The sequence below is a fragment of the Hemicordylus capensis genome, chromosome 1 (genome assembly GCF_027244095.1).
Source record: "Hemicordylus capensis ecotype Gifberg chromosome 1, rHemCap1.1.pri, whole genome shotgun sequence".
Classification (NCBI taxonomy): Eukaryota; Metazoa; Chordata; class Lepidosauria; order Squamata; family Cordylidae; genus Hemicordylus; species Hemicordylus capensis.
This window is the reverse complement of record NC_069657.1, coordinates 364,258,999-364,279,989: the sequence shown is the minus strand read 5'-3', so window position 1 is coordinate 364,279,989 and position 20,991 is coordinate 364,258,999. Positions and strand designations below refer to the sequence as shown.

The 20,991-nt window shown below is 42.4% G+C and overlaps 1 protein-coding gene across 5 annotated transcripts in view; it reads left to right on the top strand.

Moving 5' to 3' along the window:
- Positions 1 to 20,991, top strand: part of IPCEF1 (interaction protein for cytohesin exchange factors 1) — a 58,537-nt gene that overhangs the window by 24,027 nt on the left and 13,519 nt on the right. For all 5 annotated transcript variants that reach the window (XM_053293411.1, XM_053293429.1, XM_053293404.1 and 2 more), the window contains 4 exons: positions 8,988 to 9,061; positions 10,888 to 10,959; positions 12,111 to 12,172; positions 17,851 to 17,936. In XM_053293411.1, the coding sequence (XP_053149386.1) occupies positions 8,988 to 9,061; positions 10,888 to 10,959; positions 12,111 to 12,172; positions 17,851 to 17,936 (294 nt within the window). The remainder of the gene's footprint in view (positions 1 to 8,987; positions 9,062 to 10,887; positions 10,960 to 12,110; positions 12,173 to 17,850; positions 17,937 to 20,991) is intronic.

The following is a 20,991-nucleotide window of genomic DNA, read 5'->3' as shown; positions in this document are numbered from 1 at the left end:
CTTCCTCTAGCTTCTGCCAGTCAGCCCCACTATCCCTATTTTTCTTGTTTTTATTCATGGTTAAACTACCCAGAGCTGTTCCAGGGGGTGGTATAAAAATTACAAATAATAACACCTTAGTTTAAAAAAAGAATAATAATAAATCCTTCCTTTTTATTTGTTGTTTAGCAAGGGAGATTGGGCGAACAGGGAGGCATATGTAGTTTCTGATTGCATTCATCAGGGATTCCTGCTCTCTCACTGCCCCAACACCCTTTTGAGCTTCCAGCTGCTAGCTCTCTTGAAGCCCTAGCTGACTTCTGGAATAGAGGGCAGTTGTCCAGATTGCTCCAGAATGGCTTCTCCCATGTTCTGGAGCCCAGCCTTTCCCCTTGTATTCTGGGGAGCCATGAATGATAAGGCAGCAAGTACAACAGCTGGATCACAGCTGTTGGGAGACTCAGAAGAAGCCCAGTTGAACATGAGCTAGGAACCATTTGCAATTCTGTTCCCTGACAGTGGTGATGGTGAAAATATATATATATTTCATCACAGCTCTGACATTTGTACAATGTCATCTGGCAGAGCTTTTGCTCCCACCCACCCTGATCTGTGTCACAAACCATTGGTTGTTCTTTGTCAACTGTTAGAAAGCAACTTGAAGATAAAATTACTTGTATGCAGTCAAATATTAGATTTTATATTGGTTATTAAATCCACATAAGAGTTGTCCTTGGCCTCCTTTCATTGGGATTGCTTGGGTGAGCTTCAGTTATTGTTACATGGGGATATGGGCAGAATTCTTGAAGATGCCCCATGGGTGTGCTTGATCTTTGGCCTCCATCATGATAAATCACATGTAGCTAAGGAAAACTGACTAGACTGGTCTGTGAAGGTATGTCTTTTGAGAAAGGGGATGATTCCCTGCGCCTAACAGAAAGCCATAGTGTGACTTTTGAAAAAGAACTATCCCAGAACTGGTCCAATAAAGGAAATTTCCAGTTTGCCTTTGGAAGTGGAAAGTGATTGAGTAAGCTTCTACTAAGTAGAAGCATTCAACTCCAGGTACTCTTGGATGAAATCAGATCAGTTTCAGTCTGGATTCTAATCTGGTGTGGGAACTGAAATAATCTTGGTTGTACTGGTTGATGATCATTGCTGGGAGATGGTCACATTTCCCCTGCCTATATTGATTGTCCTGGCAGTGGTCCCTCTAATTTTTTTCATCTCTGTGCGGAATGAGTTTTGTTCTGGGCGGCAGTATCAAGGCACTGTGTGCACACATGCATTCAGAGTGGGGCCTTCTTAATTCAACCTGAGCAGGATCTAACATAAGCGGACATCAGAAAACTTGTGAGTGTGTGCACGTGTGCATGCCTTAGAGGGAACAGTGGTCCTGGACCTCTCAGTAGCTTTCAGTTCATTAAATTACTCATGATGGTCCTAAGGAGATTTGGTAAGCAATTGCGATTACACTAGCTGTGGTTTTACATTTGTGTTACAGTTGTGGTGGTGGGTTCCCTAAACAGGTTCTGCTGTTGGTCATGTGCTGTATGAGTGCTTTATTGTTTTCTTGATGGTTTGTTGCTGATGGTTTTATTATTTGCCTTCTTGTTCTTTTTATTTCTGTATTTGTTTTAAAATGGACTGTTTTCATTTTTGTTGTTAGCTGTCTTGGAAACTGCCTTTCTAAAGGCTGGATAGAATTGTTTTAAATAAATAAATAAAATAAATCACAAACTCAAGGGCAATCTAGATAAGACTGGAGACATTAATGGGAGGTCCAGCTGACTTTGGAGTATGTGATTCGCCTATTGTGAATGGTGGTGGTGGTGGGGGTCTCCGCTCCGACTTAAAGACCAAGTTCACATTTTGGGTGTGCTCTTGATCCAGGCATTGTTTCTGGCGGTTTCTATGGCTGGGAGTGTCTTTTTTAATGAGCATCAGCTAGTTCATCAACTATCCCACTTACTGTTATACATGCCATGAAAACCATCTAGACTGGGTTGTTTTAATGTGTTTTATATGTCGTTACCCTTAAAGACTATTTATAATGCAACAACCCAGCTTTTGTCTCAGTTGCTGCTGGGGAGGATGGGAGTTGTAGTCAAGCAATGGCTGGACAGCCTCAAGTTGGCCACCCCAGTCTAGGGCCAGCCAGCCACAAGGATCATTTCCCCTCAGTATTGAAAGAGCTACATTGGTTGCCAGTTTGTTTCTGGACACAATTTAAGGTGCTGCTTTTGACCTTCTAGAGGCCTACACAGTCTGGTTTTGGCATTCCTCAAGGAACACCTGTTTCCATTTGAATCCTCTGGTTTATCTGGGCCCAGCAATGGATCCTTGCCATTGATAAAGCACCTCTTTACAAAGTGATCTCCCTACCTAAGGTACAGGTTAAAGAAAAAGTATATGCCAGTAAAAAGAGCCGTAAATTGCTTAGAGATTTCCTCAGAGCAACACAGCAGCCCTATTTCTTAAGAATTAAGCCACACAGGCAGTCTCACCTTGTAATACTGGGGAAAGAGTGAATTTCTTTCTCCATCTAGCTGACCTCAGACTTCCTAAACCTATCACAAAATAAGGGCTTGAACTGAAATGATTTGCTCGCATCAATATCTCTTGTGTACAAGAGGTACAAGTTCATTAAGTGATAAGGGAAGTGTTTCCCTGTGGTTGTGCATATGCAGGAAATAGTGTGATTTATGAGTCAATGAAGGCCCCCAAGAGTATGTCTCAGCTTAGAGCCTCATGCTCAGACAGTCCTGTGTTGCAGGAAATATATTTGTGGTACTGTATTGCGAAACTGTGTTTTGGAATGAATAACTGTGGCGGGATGGGGTGGAGGAAATGGTTGTTGAAGTTTTTGCTTGCACATTAGGAGATGGAACTGTCATTTAGCTGCCAAAGACAAAAATATTTGTTTTGTCCCTAGAGGCTGGACATAGATTACAGGTTTTCTCCCAGGGGAGTTTAATTTAGGATATTGTTTCTAAAAGGCCTGGTGCTTAAAGGACAATTGTGTAGGTGCCCAGCAGGCTTCCCTAGAGAGGGGACTCTATAAGTGGGCTACTGCAGCAAAGGAGGTTCTTTGAAGGTCAGGGCACCTGGTGGAGGATCTCGAAAGATTACCTCAAGACACGGGCAGGAATATGTGGCCTCTGGGCAAAGAGGCACCTTTTTAACATGGTGATTCTCTTTATTTATCAGGGAGAGAATATCTGCCCCCATTCACCCCCAGCAGAGTACCAAGCACAGGATACTGAGCATATACCTGTTCCTGAAACAGGCCTTTTAGGGATGGAGGCTAAAGAACTGAGTCAGATAGAAGTGACAAGAGATGATGTTCTAAACTGTCTGGAAAAACTGAAAACTAGCAAATCTCCAGGGCCGGATGGCATCCATCCAAGAGTCCTCAAAGAACCCCTGCTAACTTGGCAAAGAGGCACCTTTTAACGTGGTGATTCTCTTTATTTAGCAGGGGGTGAGTAACCAGCCTTATCCACCCCCAGCACAATACTTCCAGTGACGGTTGCTGGTGTCTATCTTATGTTTATTTTTAGACTGTGAGCCCTTTGGGGACAGGGATCCATTTTATTTATCTTATTTATTTGTTATTTCTCTGTGTAAAATGCCCTGCGCCATTTTTGGAAAGGCGGTATAGAAATCGAATAAAGAAAAAGAAAGAACTCAAATGTGAAATTGCCAGCCTCCTTGCTAAAATATATAACTTATCCCTGCAATCAGGCTCTGTACTGGAGGACTGGAAAGTAGCAAATGTAACACTGATTTTCAAAAAGGGATCTAGGGGCGATCCGGGAAATTACAGGTCAGTTAGCTTAACATCCGATCCAGGCAAATTGATGGAAAGCATCGTCAAGGATAAAATTGTAAAGGACACAGAAGAACAGGCCCTGCTGGGAGTGAACCAGCATGGCTTCTGCAAAGGTAAACCTTGCCTCACAAACCTTTTGGAGTTCTTTGAGAGTGTCAACAAGCGTGTGAATAAAGGTGATACAGTTTGACATAGTATACCTGGACTTCCAAAAAGCTTTCGACAAAGTTCCTTATCAAAGACTCCTGAGAAAATGTAGCAGTCATGGGATAAGGGGACAAGTACATGTGTGGATTGCTAACTGGTTGAAGGACAGGAAACAGAGGGTAGGTATAAATGGAGAGTTTTCACAATGGAGGGAAGTAAGAAGTGGGGTCCCCCAGGGATCTGTAATGGGACCGGTGCTTTTTAATTTATTCATAAATGATCTAGAAGTAGGAGTAAGCAGCGAGGTGGCCAAATTTGCAGATGATACCAAACTCCTTCGGATAGTGAAATCCATAACGGATTGTGAGGAGCTCCAAAAGGGTCTCTCCAAATTGGGTGAGTGGGCGACAAAATTGCAAATGTGGTTCAGTGTTGGCAAGTGTAAAGTGATGCACATTGGGATGAAAAACCCTAACTCCAAGTATATGTTGATGGAATCTGAGCTGTTGGTGACTGACTAGGAGATGGATCTTGGGGTCATGGTGGACAGCTTATTGAAAGTGTTGACTCAATGTGCGGCAGCTGTGGAAAAGGCCAATTCCATGCAAGGGATCATTATTTATTTATTTATTTATTTATTTATTTAGCACATTTTTATACCACCCTAACCCAAGGCCTAACCCATTAGGAAGGGGATTGAAAACAAAACTGCTAATATTATAATGCCCTTATACAAAACTATGGTGCAGCCACACCTGGACCACTGCCTACAATTCTGGTCACAATATCTAAAAAAGGACATTGTAGAACTGGAAAAGGTGCATATGAGGGCAACCAAGATGATCAGGAGCCTAGAGCACCTTCCTTATGAGGCAAGGCTACAACACCTGGATTGGAAGTTTTAAAGAGGGGTTTGGATATCTTCATGGAGGAGAGGTCTATCAATGGCTACTAGTTAGAGGGCTATAGGCCACCTCCAGCCTCAGAGGCAGGATGCCTCTGAATACCAGTTGCAGGGGAGTAAGAGCAGGAGAGAGGGCATGCCCTCAACTCCTGCCTGTAGGCTTCCAGTAGCATCTGGTGGGCCACTGTGTGAAACATGATGCTGGACTAGATGGGCAATGGATCTGATCCAGCAGAGCTGTTCTTATGTTCTTACCTCCAGTGACTGTCACTGGTGTCTATCTTATATTTCTTAATAGATTGTGAGCCCTTTGGGGACAGGGATCCATCTTATTTATTTATTATTTCTCTATGTAAACCGCTTTGGAAACTTTTGTTGAAAAGCAATATATAAATATTTGTTGTTGTTGACAGCAGGTGTTCCTATTAAAACTAGACGGACAATCTCTTCAGCTTCAGTTTAAAAGTTCAAAAGCTTCCTGTGCTATAAGGTCCATTTCATCACAAAGCCAGAGGAAACTTTATCATCACTCATCATCTGTAATTTTCTGTGGTTTCAGAAAAGTGGGGGCTGCCTGACATCTTACTGTTTTGTGAGGGCCCAGGGAAAATCCCTTCCCACTTAGTTTATTGAATGCACAGCGCAGATAATAAGCAAGGAGACAATGCAATGCTGCATCTTTTGGGGGCAGAGACTATTAAAAGACACCATGTTCCATCTGTCATCCTCCCATCATCTTGCTTGCTTGTGACAGGTTGTGTGTGTGTGTGTGTGTGTGTTACAGATTATAAACAAGGAGAAAAACACGCTTGTCACAAGCAAACAAGATGATGGGAGTATGACGAGAGGAACATTATTTCTTTTAATAGCATCTCTCTCTGTGTGTGTGTGTGTGTGTGTGTGTGTGTGTGTGTGTGTGTGTGTGTGTGTTCATGAGTTCGGTTCATTGGAAAGCAAAATCTTCTTCAGTTGCCCAGATGCAGGGAGCTGTAACATAGCAACAGCAGGTTGATGTGTCTACAAGTCCTTCAGTAAGCTTTGAGATAAAATAAGTACTTATTAGGATTTGAAATGTATTCAGTCTACACTTTGGCCCTGTTCCTTCATCTGGCCAATCAGATACAAGCCATTTCTCCTTTGGAATGCTGACTAGGGGTGGGATAGGTTGATATAAGGGTGGATTGGTGTTTTTTTTTTAATTTTTAAGAAATTGAATCTATTTAAATCTTTGCTATAAATCATGGATTAGATGATTTATAGACATTTAAAATCCATTTAAATCCATTTAAAATTTTTGAACAAGCATGCATATAACCTTTCTCCTTGTACTATGCACACACGTGGACAAATGTGTTGGTACCCCTCCACGAAAAAACCCACAATTGTCTCTGAAATAACTTGAAAGTGACAAAAGTAATTGTCACCCATCAGTTTATTCCACATTTAACAAAAATCAGACTTTGCTTTAGAGTTTTGATGCAACAGAATATTTCAAATAATAACACAGATGAAAATGGCAAGGACAAAACTGATGGGACCCTTAACCTAATATTTTGTTGCACAACCTTTAGAGGCAATCACTGCAAACAAGCGATACCTTTAGCTCTCAGTGAGACTTCTGCACCTGTCAAGAGGTAATTTGGCCCACTCTTCCTGAGCAAACTGCTCCAGCTGTGTCAGGTTTGAAGGGTGCCTTTTCCAGACTACATGTTTCAGTTCTTTCCATAGATGTTCGATAGGATTCAAATCAGGGCTCATAGAAGGCCACTTCAGAATAGTCCAATGTTTTTTTCTTAGCCATTCTTGGGTGCTTTTAGCTGTGTGTTTTGGGTCATTATCCTGTTGGTGGATCCATGACCTGCTACTGAGACAGAGCTTTCTGACACTGGGCAGTACGTTTCGCTCCAGAATGTCTTGATAGTCTTGAGATTTCATTGTTCCTTGCACAGACTCAAGGCACCCGGTGCCAGACACAGCAAAGCAGCCCCAAAACATAACTGAGCCTCCTCCATGTTTCACGGTAGGTATGGTGTATTTTTTCATCTGTGGACATAGAGCTGATGTGACTTGCCAAAAAGTTCCAGTTTTGTCTCATCTGTCCAAAGGACATTCTCCCAGAAGTATTGTGGGTTGTCAATATGCATTTTAGCAAATTTCAGTCTGGCTTTTTTATGTTTTTCTTTTAACAGTGGAGTCCTCCTGGGTCTTCTTCCATTGAGCCCACTGTCACTCAAAAAGTGATGGATGGTGCGATCAGACTCTAATGGACCTTGACCATGGAGTTCAGCTTGTATCTCTTTGGAAGTTGTCCTTGGCTTTTTGTCTACCATTCTCACTTTCCTTCTGACCATTCTCGATTTTTCGGGGTCGATTTTTCTCTTGCAGCCGTGTCCAGGGAGGTTGACTACAGTCCCATGGACCTTGAACTTCTTAATAATGTTTGCAACTGTTGTCACAGGAACATCAAACTGCTTGGAGATAGTCTTATAGCCTTTGCTTTTAACATGCTTGTCTATAATTTTCTTTCTGATCTCCTCAGACAACTTTCTCCTTTGTTTTCTCTGATCCATGTTCATTGTGGGACACACAATGATACCAAACAGCAGAGACTACTTTTCTTCATTTAAATAGGCTGAATGACTGATTGCACGATTGGAGACATGTGTTATACTAGTTAAAGAAAACTGCTAATTTGAAAAATCACTCTAATCCAATTATTTATGATCTTTTCTAGGGGTACCAACAAATGTGTCCAGGCCACTTTAGAATATCTTTGTAGAATAAGCAATACTTTAACTCTTTTCACACTTGCTTTGCTTTACTCGATGACATATCAAAGGCGTGCAGGTATACATGGGACAATTGCTTTTCATTTAATCACTTTTCAGGAGACATAAAACACTTTTTCAGTGAGCCGTAAGGGTACCAACAAATTTGTCCACGTGTGTATGAGCATAATCCAAAACCTTTGGTCATGCAGCTTGCATGCAGTACAGAATTATGTCTGCTTAGTGACAAGAGACATATTTCTGTTTGCCTCTCTGTGCACACATGCAAAGGTACTAAGCAAGATCACTTCTTGAATGTGAAGGCTCCAATCATATGCCTATTTGGAAATACCTATTTGGAAATAAGCTCCATTGAACAAAATAGGTCTTCCTCCTGATTAAACTTGCATAGGTCTGTCAATATCCAGAGCTTTTCACAATTAAGGACTGACACACACAAAACAGTGTGTTTCAATAAAATGAAATGTCATCTGCTTGGATGGTTATGAAATATAGACAACAAGAATGTACTTTTATAGAAAATGCTGATTAAATAGTAGCTTCCTGACTAGTAATTTAAATTGTGATTTAAATAATTAAAATTGAGTTCTTCTGTGAAGAAATCCAAATCAATTTGATTTAAGTCAAATCAACCCCGCTCCCAATAGCCACAGCGTGTTCTGGAAGATTTCTGCCCCTCCATGCAGAGAGATGGGTGCATGATTGTATAAGATGTCACTGATAATGCTTTGCCCAAATGCATTTTTGTAGTAGTGTGCTGTCAGTGACATTTGTGCTATTGGATGAGTACCTTTCAGTGTGATAGGGATGGAAGTCACCCTTCCCACACTGTTAACTGTGGAAGTCCCCTCTGCCGCTGCCCAACGCCACTCCATGCGTATAAATGTTCATCTAAATCCACCCTAACTTCATGTTTGCTTTTTGTTTTTTTCAGGAAAGAACTGAATTCTTGCTTCTGTGTGTTTTTGCTCACAGCATTGTACAACTGGTTTTTGCAACATATTCAGCATCAGTGCAGTGTGTGGTTGCTAGTGAGATGAGCTTTTTCTACAGTCCTATGTAGTGTTGTTACTTTCCTTATTGCATGGAAACACAGCAAAGGCCCTTCACATATCTCACCATTGCCTACCTGTTCCCCACAAAATGCTCAAGAATGCTAGGATTGTCACTTCCTTCCCCACACCTAAATTGTAAAGCAGGTTACATTCTCAACCAGCTAGAATTTCTTGCTATAAGAAAAGTGATTTGAAGTTCAGTACATTTCCAGTGCCTGATTTCAGTAAATATGTTATACTTTAGTATGGGCTGATATTGATGGTTTATTTTATCATAGGCCGAGAAAGCCGAAGGATTCCTCAGCCTTCCAAACTTCACAGTGGATAAAGCGATAGAATGCAAGAAAAAGCAGTAAGTCCAGCTTGGGGCAAATGAAATTCTAGAAGTCAGAGTGAGAATATTCTGACTCATACTGAAGTCCATCTAGGCCAGCATCCTGATTCCCACAATGACCAGCCAGATGCCTCTGGGAGGCAGGATATGAAAGCAGTAGCCAGAGGCGTAGTAGGGAGCTTGCTGCTGGTGGCCTCTCGCCTCACAACGGCCCATGCCAGCCACGCCCCCTGCATCGATGTCAGACACACTGATGCAGGGGGCGTGACCAGAATCTGGAAGAGGGGATTGTGTGGCCCCTATCCAGCAATTTCCCCAACTGGTGAATGAAGTGCCAGCTGCGTGCGCGCGCTCTCTCTCTCTCTCCCCCCCCCGCCTCTCTCTCTCTGAATATTTATATACCGCTTTTCAACAAAAGTTCCCAAAGCGGTTTACATGGATATAAATAAATAAAATGGCTCCCTGTCCCCAAAGGGCTCACAATCTAAAAAAAGAAATATAAGATAGACACCAGTAACAGCTACTGGAGGGATGCTGTGCTGGGGATGGAGAGGGCCAGTTGCTCTTCCTCTGCTAAGTAAAAAATGATGGAGAAAGAGAAAACACCCAACTAGCATTTCATTCACCAGCTGGGAAAGAGTGGGAGAGAGGCCATGCCTTACGCTTCCTTCCAGTGAGCACTTCATTTGCCTGGTGGGTGTGGAAGGATGACAAGAGGGTTCCCTGGGGAGGGGTGCCATGGCGACCCCCCAGATCCCAGCAGTCCAGGAACATTTGTTCCCGCCCCCCCCTCCAGTGGTGGCTATGCCATTGGCAGTAGATCTCCAGCGTAGTCTGCGTTTCAGACTGATAGAGTACATTGGGATGAACGAGGCTAGGATTTATAGTATCTTAAGATAAGATACTATAAGAGAGGAGAGCTGGTCTTGTGGTAGCAAGCATGAATTGTCCCCTTAGCTAAGCAGGGTATGCCCTGGTTACATATGAATGGGAGACTAGAAGTGTGAGCACTGTAAGATATTCCCCTTAGGGGATGGAGCCGCTCTGGGAAGAGCATCTAGATTCCAAGTTCCCTCCCTGGCATCTCCAAGATAGGACTGAGAGAGACTACTGCCTGAAACCTTGGAGAAGCCACTGTCAGTCTGTGTAGGCAATACTGAGCTAGATAGATCAATGGTCTGACTCAGTATATGGCAGCTTCCTATGTTCCTAAGACAGTGGTTGCAAATCCATGAAAATGCAATAGACATTTTGATTATTTGGCTTCCAAGGGGTAAGCATTGCTCTCACTTATTCAAACTGAACAGAATGAGCTGCCTTCAGTCTGAACTCATATGTGAAAGATCGCTGGCTTTTCTTATTCAAAATAAACTAATGATTTTAACGTAGAATATCTTTCATCCCAATGCCTTTTCTCTCCTCCACAGTTCAGGAAGGAAAGTGAGTTGCAAGGCCATTTACTCCTAAATGACATGTGAATGGCCTTGCATTCTCTTACATGCCATGCACTCATGATCATAAGATCCCCCATTCCCTTTGTTGAAAGTTCCCACCACTGCCTACCTCACAGACTTCTAAATCCTCTGTACTTGAGAGAATATGCTTGTGTCTTTGGCAAATGTGGCATTTTTATCCAAGTGAGGGACATGGAAAAGAGATGAATTGACCCACCATATTCCTAATACTTGAAACACCACTTGTATTTACTTTTATTCTGAGATAACTACATCTTGGGTAAATTACTATGCTTTATTTTGAAAACGTGTCTACACATTCATTTATAAAATTGAATTGTGTGTGTGTGATATGAATAAATATTTAATTTCTTCTCCTTTTTGTGAAAGTGCTATGAAGATCATCCATCCACAGATCAAGACATTTTATTTTGCAGCAGAGAATGTGGAAGAAATGAAGATGTAAGTAGCTGTAATATCTTCAGCAGCATGTTGTTTCCCTGGTTCTCAACAGGAACAGTAGTATATTTATTTATGCAATGACTTCAATCTCAAGCTTTCATAATATGAAATGGAACTCAGCAGGGGCGGAGGGAAACCAGCAGCAGCCCGGGTTCAGCCCGCCACCACTGCCCTACCCCTACCCGCTGCATCACACACGTCTGATTTCAGATGCAGCATGAGTAGTTAAACCGTGCCCCCTGCATCTGCGTCAAACGCAGTGGGAGTAGCTTAGCTCACAAATGGGGTTGCGTGGCCCCATTTGTGAGCAAAGTCTGGCCAGCACTGTGTTCACAGCCTGGCTGGGAGTGACTCTCCCTGCCTTTAAAAGGTGCGACGTGCAATCCCTGGGTTCTTTGAACCCATTCACACAATTATGACTCTGCCCCTGGAACATAGCAGATGGAAGGATTCAGTGTGTGAACATCCTGGTTATAATGTGCTATAAGCTAAGTAAAGGTAAAGTGTGCCATCGAGTCGATGCCGACTCCAAAGAGTCCTGTGGTTGTCTTTGGTAGAATACAGGAGAGGTTTACTATTGCCTCCTCCCGTGCAGTATGAGATGATGCCTTTCAGTATCTTCCTATATCACTGCTGCCCGATATAGTACCAGTGGGGATTTGAACTGGCAACCTTCTGCTTGTTAGTCAAGCATTTCCCTGCTGCACCACTTAAGGTGTCGCTGCTATAAGCTAAAAGCAAGCTATATATCAGGGCTTCTCAACTTCGGCCCTCCTCCTATTGGCCTACAACGCCCATCATCCCTTATTACTGCCCACTATGGCTGGGATTCTGGGAGCTGTAGTTCAAAAACAGTTGGAGGGCCAAAGTTGATCAGCCCTGCTATATATCCTGATTGCTTCCATATCTTCCACATATAATAGAAGAAGATATCAATGAAAATCTTCAATCATTCTGACTTGGTTGTATAATTCTAATACCTGTATTTGATACATAGGCTTTCTTTTGTTTAGATTTTCTTATTTTCTGAACTTGGAGTTTATGATGATGTGGTTTGGTCACCATACCTATATACCTATAATGCTACAAACTTGTTTTGGCATAGCTTGAATATTCCATTTTGTAAAAATCTCTTTTCTTTTAAATTGCAGATGGCTAAATAAACTAGGTATGGCTGTCCTTGAGAAACAAGCCAGTAAAAAGAATGAAGAAGGTATGTTCAAATGATAGTTTTGGGGAAGGAATCTCTCTCTATTTTTTTTCCCATGAAGACTTTTACTGAGATAAAGCAGATCATCCTATGAACCATGTTCCAATCACTCACAGCTGAATATTTAGGATTCTTGCTACGTTTGGAAATACTGCCGTAGTTTAACAACTGTAGCGGAGCAATGAACTTCTGATAATAGGCCAAGGTTTCTGTAGCGATTTCCAGTCTAAGGCCTCCATTCTTACCTATACCTATAAGTAAAGTGTTCTGCCAGCCATGAATAAAAACACACATTTTATTTTTTTAAATTTATTTTTACATTTATATCCCGCTCTTCCTCCAAGGAGCCCAGAGCAGTGTACTACATACTAAGTTTCTCCTCACAACAACCCTGTGAAGTAGGTTAGGCTGAGAGAGAAGTGACTGGCCCAGAGTCACTCAGCAAGTATCATGGCTGAATGGGGATTTGAACTCAGGTCTCCCCGGTCCTAGTCCAGCACTCTAACCACTACACCACGCTGGCTCCTCACATATGGCCCTCAGGTTTACACAATCCTTAGGGAATATTTTAAAGTGACAGAATTCACTTCTGGGAGAAGAACAGTGGAAATTGCCCCTCCTTGCCTGATAGGAGCTGTGGAGCTAAGGAAGCTCTCTGCAGCTGGGATGCTTCTTGCTGGTGCCACATGCTTAATCAGGATGCTGGCCATTGTATGTGCACTTAAGGACTCATAATTAATGGTGAGCAAACTCCAGAACAAGAGTCATGTGGTGCACTTCTCTTCTCTTCTGCCTGAGCTTTCTGTGAGCTCTAATAATGCTGGCAATGGCTAGAGTTACCACCAGCTTAGTTTTGCTTTGACCTCATCACTCCTCAGTCTAGCTAGCATTATTTTCCTCCCCGACCACCTTTCCTCATTTCTTTAGTTTTAGTTATTAATAGTGATAGGCGATGGACACTATGCTCAAATACGCATGCATTCTGAAAAGAGATTTGCCCATGCTGAGAAGCAATGCCTACTTGAGGGTGTGTGTGTGTGTGTGTGTGTGTGTGTGAGAGAGAGAGAGAGAGAGAGAGAGAGAGAGAGAGAGAGAGAGAGAGAGAGCGCACAAGCACTGAATACTTGACTGGGTCAAGCCTACCCACAAATGACCCCTATTTTACTAGCAGAAACAAGATGCTAGATGTCTCCTTGCTGTGGAGCTTGGAAGGGTGTGACATCTTGCCCTAATACATGAAACAAGATAAGGAATGACTCACTAGTAACCAAAGTAGCTTGATGTTTCACTTCCATGCTAGGTGTGAAGTGAGAACTTGAGGTGTGTGTGCATGCTGCTCCTGTTTACATGGGCTACATCATGGAAATTGCAATTATCCTCTCACAGCCTGCTTTTTTCAATCTGCTTTTCTTGATTTTTTCCATGATAGCTTATTCACAATGTATGAACAGTCAGTATCAAAGAACACTTTTCTTTTTTCACCCAACACTGCATGAATAGCTATGAATGAATTGTCTGAATATACTTATAGAAAAGGAGTTGAGGTGCAGAGAAACACAGACACAAAAAAGTGACATCCCAACTAATGTTGTACATGAAAGAAAAAAATGTATGTGCGACAAGAAAGGAGTGATTTTTGCCAGTGTTTCCTTCCCATGCATGTTATGCATGTTGCACTGTTTGTTTTGTATCTTTTCAATGATGCTCCCACAAATTATTTCAGTACATTTCAGGGTTCTTGCAGGGTTCGATTTTGTCTCTCATGCTGTTTAACATCTACATGAAATTCCTGGGAGGTCATCTGGGGACATGGACTGAATTGTCAGCAATATGCAGATGATATTCAGCTCTATCTCTCCTTATCACCTGATCCTAGGGAGGCAGTGGATGTCCTGAATTGGGGACTGGAGACATTTATGGGTTGGATGTGGGCTAATAAACTGAGATTGAATCCAGACAAGGTGGAAGTGCTCTTGCTCACTAAGAGAGCCAATCGGGATGCGGGGATTCTACCGGTACTGGATGGGGTTGCGCTCCCCTTGAAAGAGCAGGTGTGCAGTTTGGGCATATTGCTGGACCTGGTTCTGCTTTTGGAAGCTCAGATGCCTTTGCACAGCTTCAGCTAGTGAGCCAGCTGTGTCCCTTTATCTAGAAGGCAGATCTGGCCACAATTTCCCATGCCTTAGTGAGGTCATGGCTGGATTACTGTAATGCACTCTGTGTGGGGCTGCCCTTGAAGAATTTGTTTCTGGGTTCAATTCAAGGTGCTGGTTTTGACCTGTAAAGCCCATTTTGGCTCTGGATAACTGAGGGGCCACCTTCTCCCAAGGGTTTCTGCCTGCTTGATGAGGTCATTGGAGGGTACTCTGCTCCACGTGTCAACAAAGAGGGAGGCTCAGCTGTCATGCATGCAGGACAGGGCCTTCTCAGTTATAGCCCCCAGACCTTGGAATGCTCTTTTACTGGGCGTCCGCTCCTTAGTCTCCATCACAGTTTTTAGAAAGGAAGTTAAATCTTGGCTTTGTATGAGTGTTCTTTTTGTTGCTGCTGCCCTGCACATTATGGTCTCATTGTGTATGTTTTTTAAACTTTTAATTAGATTTGTATTTTTATATTCCAATTTAATATTTATATTGTGTAACTGTTTTATAGTCGTATATTGCTTTAAACATTTTGTAAACCACCTTGAGATTGTTTTAATGAAAGGTGGTATAAAAATTTAACGATATAAACAAACCTCCCCAGAATATCTTAATAGGTGACAGGGTTCATCACAAAGGATGCACAGGGTTCATAATGAAAAAGGCATTCCCTTAAGTACCCTGGGCACAAGCCATTAAGGGCTTTATAGGTAATAGTCAGCACTTTGTATTTTGCTTAGAAACATATTAATAGCAGTACAGTTCTTTTAAAAACATGTTTTTTCTGTTAGTAGTCCTAGAAACCAGTCTGGCTGCCACATTCTGTGCCAGTTGTAGTTTCTGAACTATGTACAGGAAGCCTCACGTAGAGTACATTACAGTAGTCAAGTCTGGAGGTTACTAGCATATGTACCATTGTTTTAAAGTCATTTACCTCCATGGGCATAGCTGATTTATCAGCCAAAGCTGATTAAAAAGTGCTTCTGGACACTGCCTCAACCTGAGAAATAGGAGAGAACATTTCCCTATTCGGCAGGAAATATAAACTGGAGAAATAGCTCTGAAAAGCCAAGTCTGTGTGTTCTCAAAGGAAATCAGATCCTATTCTGTATAAACTGGAGATAACTCTGAAAAGCAAAGATTATGAAATTAGACCTATAGGGATTAAACTGGAGAAGAAATAGCTCTGAAAAGCAAATGTGCTCTCAAATGAAATCAGATCCTATTCTGAAGGGAATATAGGAGAAATAGGCCTGAAAAGCAAGGTCAGCGCTCTCTCAAAAGAAATTGGGCCAGAAAACGGAAGAAGTCAAATAGCTCTCTCTTATTAGAGTCTTCACAAGCTCAAACGCAGCACACCTCTTGGTCAGGGGTTTTATTGGGCAAGATCTGGCCACTGCCCCTTGGGAGGAGGTTCTGGGATGCTCATTGCTAGAGCTGCTGCCTCCTCCTTCCTCCTCCAGCTCCATCTGAGTTTGAGATCCCAGATCTTGTTGGAGGTCTTGTGAGAGGAGACTTCAGATTCTCATGAAACTTTGGCAGATGACACTGGAGGGTGGGGGAGGAGGAGGAGGAGGAGGCAGCCTGGCTAAGAAGAAGGAGGTGGCAGAAAAACAGGATTTTTGCAGGCCTCCCCATGCAGCCAGGAACCAAAACAAAAATCATGTCTGTTCCAGGAGAAATGGGGCAGTTGGCAGGTATGCATTATGTATATCTGGGGGGTTGCCCCAAAACATCACAAAATGGGCCTATAGATACCTAAGGTTTTGATATATTTCTGCTGTAGATCTCCTTCAGCCATCTGCTTTAGCAAGCAAGAGCAGAGGAAATGGCTATCCAGCATGACATACCAGAGGAGGAACTGAAAACGTTGGGCGTTTCCTCTCTGGGGAAGAAGGCTATTTGTGCCAATTCTTCCCCTCCATAAACTGAAGAGTAAAAGAGAAGCAAGCTAGGTAGGGGAAGTCCTCAGCTACAAGAAGAAGCCAAATTCTGAAAGAACCAAATGGAAAGTGGAAGGGGATGCAGATAGCAATAGTTCTGGGCTGGCTGAACCCTCTCAATGCTAATCAAATCATGTCAATGATGGAAATGGAAAACAGGTTTACTTTTTGTTTGTTTTTGTTTGTTTGAGGCTGCATTGAATTACAGGTGGACGAATGTATTTGTTGGAGTTCCATTATCTGTGCTTACGAAACAGGAATACAGTCATTGACTCTATTGGATCTCGGAAGTCTGAAAAATTGGTTTAAAATGTTGAAAAACAGGCAAAAAGGGTGAAATGAAGTGCCCTGCCATGCTCTGTGGGCCTCCAGTGATCCAACAGTGCCCCCCTGAAGCCAAATTCTGCCTTTTTAAATGGAAAAACACATTTTAAAAAACAAATCGAGCCACAAAATGGCTCCATTTGACAAGATGGCAGCCAGAAATCACTTCCGTGGTCATTTCCGGCCACCTTCCGACCTGTAGATATGCAGAATTAAGCCTTTTTATGACATCCCCCCATCATATGTTGAGGTTGTGTGTCAGTTACCCAATCTTGCAACTATTCGTTAACATTTATTTTAGATCTCCGTGTGTGCTCATGTGCATATATGTGTAGAAGACTTAAAGTCTCATATGTCACCAAATTAGATAAAACTTACCTCTTTTGTAACAGTAGGAGCCCTAATCCTCCTTGTCATTTGCGATGTCAGCGCCAAGGCTATTACGATCCAACGTCTTAAAGACATTGAGTATCAACGCCTTGTCTCCCTAGTGAATATATGTTGTTCTCCCATATATGTTGGTATTTCCCTTCCTGCTCGTAATCATCCTACCAAATATCTTTCCACGCTTCGTCTGGTCAAACTGAGGTCAGCCTTTGCAAGAGCCAGGCTGAATGTTTTACCCTCTGCCTTGCTCATTAGAAGGTTTTGCAAGGATGCCCCTGTTATGTTCGGGATGCCCCTGTTATGTACGGGGCTATGTTCTTGTGGTGAGGGCTGTTTAGAAACAGTTGCTCATGTACTTCTGTACTGCCCTCTGTTCCGTGGCTCAAGGAAAGAATTACTGACCCCCTTATTTGATCAGTTTCCAGGCAGGCCTGACTCATTTTATCTTAATTTATGTCTCGCTGATGTTAATGAGAGTATTACCAAACTGGTTGCTAAATTTTTATATGGGGTTATGAAATTGACCTCTCATCATGGGGTTTTATGAGACTGATTGTGTATCTTTTAGTTATTTTATGCTGTATATATATACCTGGTAACAGTCAATAGTTTTAATTCTGTTTAGCTTATGGCCGCAAATAAAATGATTCTGATTCTCATTCTGAAAAGTCATTTGCCATGCAGTGGTGATGAGAGGAGAGAGAATTTGCTATTTAGGAAACTCAGAAAATCCCCCATTCTGCATACAAATCACCCACATCATGTATGACTGAATCAGAGACAATATGTTTGCCTTCACTAACATTACCTGGAAGAAGCGTGCATTAGTTTGCAAAGCATTAAATGGAGTGTATAATGCATTTAAAATGTTGTGTTTCTGCTTCAGAGTGCTACAGTGAGAGCGAGCATGAAGAAATAGATGCGGAGATGCCACCCCCTCCATATTCAGACCAGCCACTGCCACCTCATTCTGTATGTATTATAGTAATTAGTGTGCTTCTACTTGCCAAATGGCTTGTTCAAATGTCATCCTGTCGAGTGCAGAAGATGCCACTCTGACAAATAATCTGCAGTAGAGAGACCAGACTTGCTTCTCTGCTGTGTGTTCTTGCAGTTCTGTGAAAACTGTATGTATGTATGTATGCATGCATGCATGCATGCATGTATACATAGGTCTGTCATATGATACCATAAGTACATAAAAGAAAAATAAAATTCACCTATATTGATAGATGGTTGTAGATGTTGAAGGTTAAGAAGAGGGGAAAATATTTAGCTACCCGCCCAAAATATTATTCCGGGCCAAGCCACACTTTATGTTAAGAATGTCATTAGCGCTATTGTGCTTGATTTTCCCCCTAAATGAAAGCCATGGGATGGGATGATGATGATGATGATGATGATGATTATCCAGACTGGGACTGGATCCCAGTCCCAGATGATCCAGACTGGGACTGCAGAAAAGGGAAAGAAAGTTTTAACCTTTTGCTGCTGCCACAGTCTCAATCTGTATTGCTCCCTTCATGGTTCCTATGTACCCCAGAAGAAAACAGACACATGTAGGCTCAGTTATCTCAGTTTAGAGAAAAGTTGAAGCCTTTTGCAGCATCTGACACATGGATCTTGTACAGGATTTCTGCAAATCCTCCAAAAAGTGAATTTTGCTTGAAATTTTAAACAGGTATACCAAAATCTGCACTGCTTGTATTGAATCTGTTGTATCTGGTGAGTGCTCTAACACTTTCTGCAACACAGCAGAAAGCATTCCATGGCTGTAGCAAGGTTTCTGGTGGCCCCAGGACAGGCCGCCACCGAGTGCACTACGCAGCGCTGGCCACACGCCTTCCCCTAGCATCAGCATGTTGGCTCAGGGGTCATGGCTGGTGCTGGGTATGAATGCACGGCAGCTCCTTGCTCTCTCCAGTCAGCAAAGGAGAAAAAGGAAGCACCTAGCCATCAAAGAAAGTGCTCACCAGCTAGAGAGGGCTCACTGGGTGTTCATACCCAGTGTGGTGGCGGGGGGGAGGGAGGGATAATGGAATGGGGGATGAGAGGTGCCCTGGGGGAGGGGGCACCGTGGTGGCCCCCTGTACTTCTGCAGCCCAGGGACATTTGTCTTAGTGTACTGTTTCACAGGCTATCTTTAGTCTTGCAATCTAGTACCATTTTTGAGCAAAACATTTCCAGTATGCAATGCATTTTTGCCATATATTTTGCCCAGGGCAGTTTGCAGCAGTTCCTAAATCATACATTTCTGTCCTGGCTCACAATCTGGGTATTTTGAATAATTAAAGAGCTCAGGAAGAGGGAAAGCTTAGTTTGTTCAAATGTCAGTTGTGTCAGGTTTTGCAAGTGCTGCATTTAGTTATACACGACTGGGATAGTGGGTCAGGCTGCTGCCTGTATCCTCTCCTGAAGTTCTCCTTCTGTTTCAGTCAGATAAGGTAATCACTACTGCTTCCTTTCTCATTAAACTCTAGGAAGGAGAATAGCTGGTGCTTATAATTATTTTCTGCAGAAATTAAAAATTCTGTGTGCACTATAAAAATTAAGAGTCAAAACATGGTGCAAATATTAGAGCATAAGAATCCTATAGATTTATGCTGGATCACTGATGAGAACCAAATAAAAAGTCTTAGTGTCTGAGATTTCTGTGAGCTCCTTGTAGCTTAAGTATGTCAGAATAAACCAATGGAGGCTACAGTCTGTTAATGCTTGTTTTGGAACTTAGAACTTACCATCTGGCTCCACAGGAGGGCTTAAAATACAGCATGAAGAAAGAATAAAAACCCTGATAAAATACAATATCAAAGACCATTAAAAACCTAAATCTAAAAATATTTGAAACTGCATATCACCAATGAATAAAGCCACCTTATAAACATCCAGTCTCTTTCCCCGCCCTGCAAAGGGTGGAAAGTATTAATGTCTCCCAGGGAACACTGAAACAGACACTGACCTCTTGCACATCTTTCGATAAAGCTAAACACTTGTAAATTTCATCTGCTAACAGCTTCAGCTTGCTTGTTTGCAACACGTCTCCAAGATCCTTTCTTTCCACAAGCTGTTCTGTTATGAGTGAGAAATTGTACAAAAGGCCAGTATGTGGGGCCCTGGGCAGCAACTATTTTGACGGGAGCTCCTTCTTGAGGGAAGAGGAGGAAGGTGGTAGGCTAGGGCCTGCTAGCAAGTATCCTTCCCCTGTGGGGCCTGCTTAGCACTGGCATCCAGAGAGCAGCTGATACACCTCAGAGGGCCAGATTTGGCCTGGGCCTCTCTTTGCTCATTCCTGACTGAAGGTTTGAACAGACTAAGCAGAAGGAAGGGCAAAGAGTTAGCTGTTGCCTCCTCCTTTTTAAAAACCATCTGCCAGCTGGAATGTGTATATGTTTCTGGAACAAATGGAACCCAATACATTTGTTCCCAATACAAATACAAACCCAATAGATGTGAACCCAATGCAAAAAACAACAAAAAAAAATTATTTGTAGCCAACTGTACTCATTCAAAATGAATGCCCTGCAGTATTGTGTGTGTGCATGTGCCTGCATGTGTGTCTGTTTTCAGAAACGTCATTACCATTAATTTAAATGTGTAAAGTAAACTTGATTGTATCAGAAGCTCCTGGCAGGAACTCCAACAGTGTAACCACTTCCTTTCAGCAGCAGGGCAGTGTGGGCAAAAAATGGCTGCCAAAAATGAAAGCAGTAAAATGAAACAAAAATTATTTTCTTGCACATAATTATCTGCCAGACTGATTCATAATTATGTATTTTGCTTTCACCTTTTGCCCATCTGAGTGTTTTTTCTTCTTATGTATCTTTCAAATTTGGGAAGCATTTTTGGGAAGGGAAGTATCTCAAGGAGGGATAGTTTATTTGACTGGATAATCTCTAAGGGTAGATGCACTTCTTTTTCATTACCCACCAACCAGCTGGCTTGAGGAAACAAATGCATATGAATGGTTTTTGTGGGGAGAGAGATCTCTCTCACAGAAGCAAGACAAAGCATTTGGGCAAGCTCCTTC